The following is a 1,596-nucleotide window of genomic DNA, read 5'->3' as shown; positions in this document are numbered from 1 at the left end:
AGTACTATACAACATTTTAGACACATTCTAGACAGTTTATCAGCTAAAAAAAAAGTTAATTTTGGGGTAAGTTACGCTTTAACAACACAATGATTTCTGTTCCTGAAGGAACTTGAGCAGATGAAGTCCCGCATCGCCAGAGATGAGGTGAACGTCGAGGTGGACTCTGCTACCGGGCCGGAGCTGGGAACCGTTCTGTCTGAGCTGCGCTCCCAGTATGAGGGGATTGTCAAGAGGAACAAGGAGCAGGCGGAGCTGTGGTACCGCAAGAAGGTACGAGGAGAAATATGCTTCACTGTCCACTGTTTAATCATTCGTCCACTCTAATGGGCTCATTCTGATGTGCAGCTGGAGACGGTGCAGAATGAGGTGAAGGAGAGCAACGAGGCCTTAAGAGGAGCCCAGGGAGAGCTGGTGGAGAGGCAGCGCTTCCTGCAGACCCTGGAGGTGGAGCTGGAGAGTCTGCACAAGCAGGTGAGCTGGAAACTAAAGCTTGTCGTTCACCTTTCTGGATGTTGTTTAAAAAAATAAAAAGAAAAAGAAAAAAAGAAGCAATAAAAAATAATTATGTAAGCGTAATCCCCACTTTTGGAGCTGAACAAACAGCTTGTGCACATAAAGCAGTGCAAACACTGCAGCTCAGACTTAAAAACGACTGTTGTGTTAACGTTTCACAAAACCACTTTGATTTATAGGGCTGTAGAAGACGGGAGACTGGTTTCACGAGACATTTGTCAAACGGCCACAAAGAAAATCCTTTAAAGGAATTAAATTCAGTCAAGTTGCGTCTCTGTGCATCCTCCTTGTTTCCTTGCCGCTGCGCTGTATGCTCTGGGAATTCTTTGTTTTTCTGCTTGTTTTTCTTTCATGTAATCCTATGTTGACAGTGAACATGTTCTCCCACGTCCAGAAGACACGCAAGGGCATTTGATTCAGTCGCTAAACTGTAGAGGTGAGGAGCGAACAGGTAGCAAGGCCTTATCAGTGCAGGAATCTGCTGGTTGTTGTCTGAGTTTCAGAAMCAAGAGACATTCCTGAGGTTGGATTTCTGCTCAAAACATCTTCTTATGAAGCAAGAGAGGACTGAAGAGTCCGAACTTTATGAGTAATCAGCTAAAATTGTATTGCTAAAGACATTACAAAAGTCATACTGTCATTAGTTTTATAATTCTTCCACTCATCACTGCTCTGTTCTTGATTTTTCTTTGTTTTCACGTCCTGCAGCTGAAAAAAAAAAAAAACAGGCATATTAAAGCATCAAACTCTGCAGCTCAGTGCGCTTTCTGATCGTGAGACAKTTTAAATTTGTAAAAATAAAAAGGTGTGAAAATTTTACACAACAATGTGATTTTTGAGAAAACGCATGCTTACTTTTTAGTTTTTTTATCTGCTTCTCAGAAGTGCTTAACAGGGAGTGAGACACGTGTGTGGTTACCTGAGGTCTATACTTTAAAAAAGCAATAACTGTGAACACCTTCACAGAAAATGACTGGTAAAAATGAATTTCACTAATAAGAAATGTAATTACTGTATTTATTCATGTATATTACTAAAATTTTTACCTTAAAAATTATCCATAAAGTATGTGTGTGTGTG

At 40.7% G+C, this 1,596-nt stretch overlaps 1 protein-coding gene across 1 annotated transcript in view; it reads left to right on the top strand.

The window, feature by feature from the left end:
* si:ch211-243g18.2 (keratin, type I cytoskeletal 18) overlaps positions 1 to 1,596 on the top strand; it is a gene marked incomplete in the record, with an annotated part of 12,445 nt that overhangs the window by 5,275 nt on the left and 5,574 nt on the right. The window contains 2 exon segments of the mRNA XM_014003844.1: positions 109 to 273; positions 349 to 474. Of these exon segments, the coding sequence (XP_013859298.1) occupies positions 109 to 273; positions 349 to 474 (291 nt within the window).

This window comes from Austrofundulus limnaeus, unplaced genomic scaffold (genome assembly GCF_001266775.1).
Source record: "Austrofundulus limnaeus strain Quisiro unplaced genomic scaffold, Austrofundulus_limnaeus-1.0 Scaffold20, whole genome shotgun sequence".
Classification (NCBI taxonomy): Eukaryota; Metazoa; Chordata; class Actinopteri; order Cyprinodontiformes; family Rivulidae; genus Austrofundulus; species Austrofundulus limnaeus.
The sequence above is the reverse complement of the archived record's forward strand: the minus strand, read 5'-3'. Positions and strand labels throughout refer to the sequence as shown.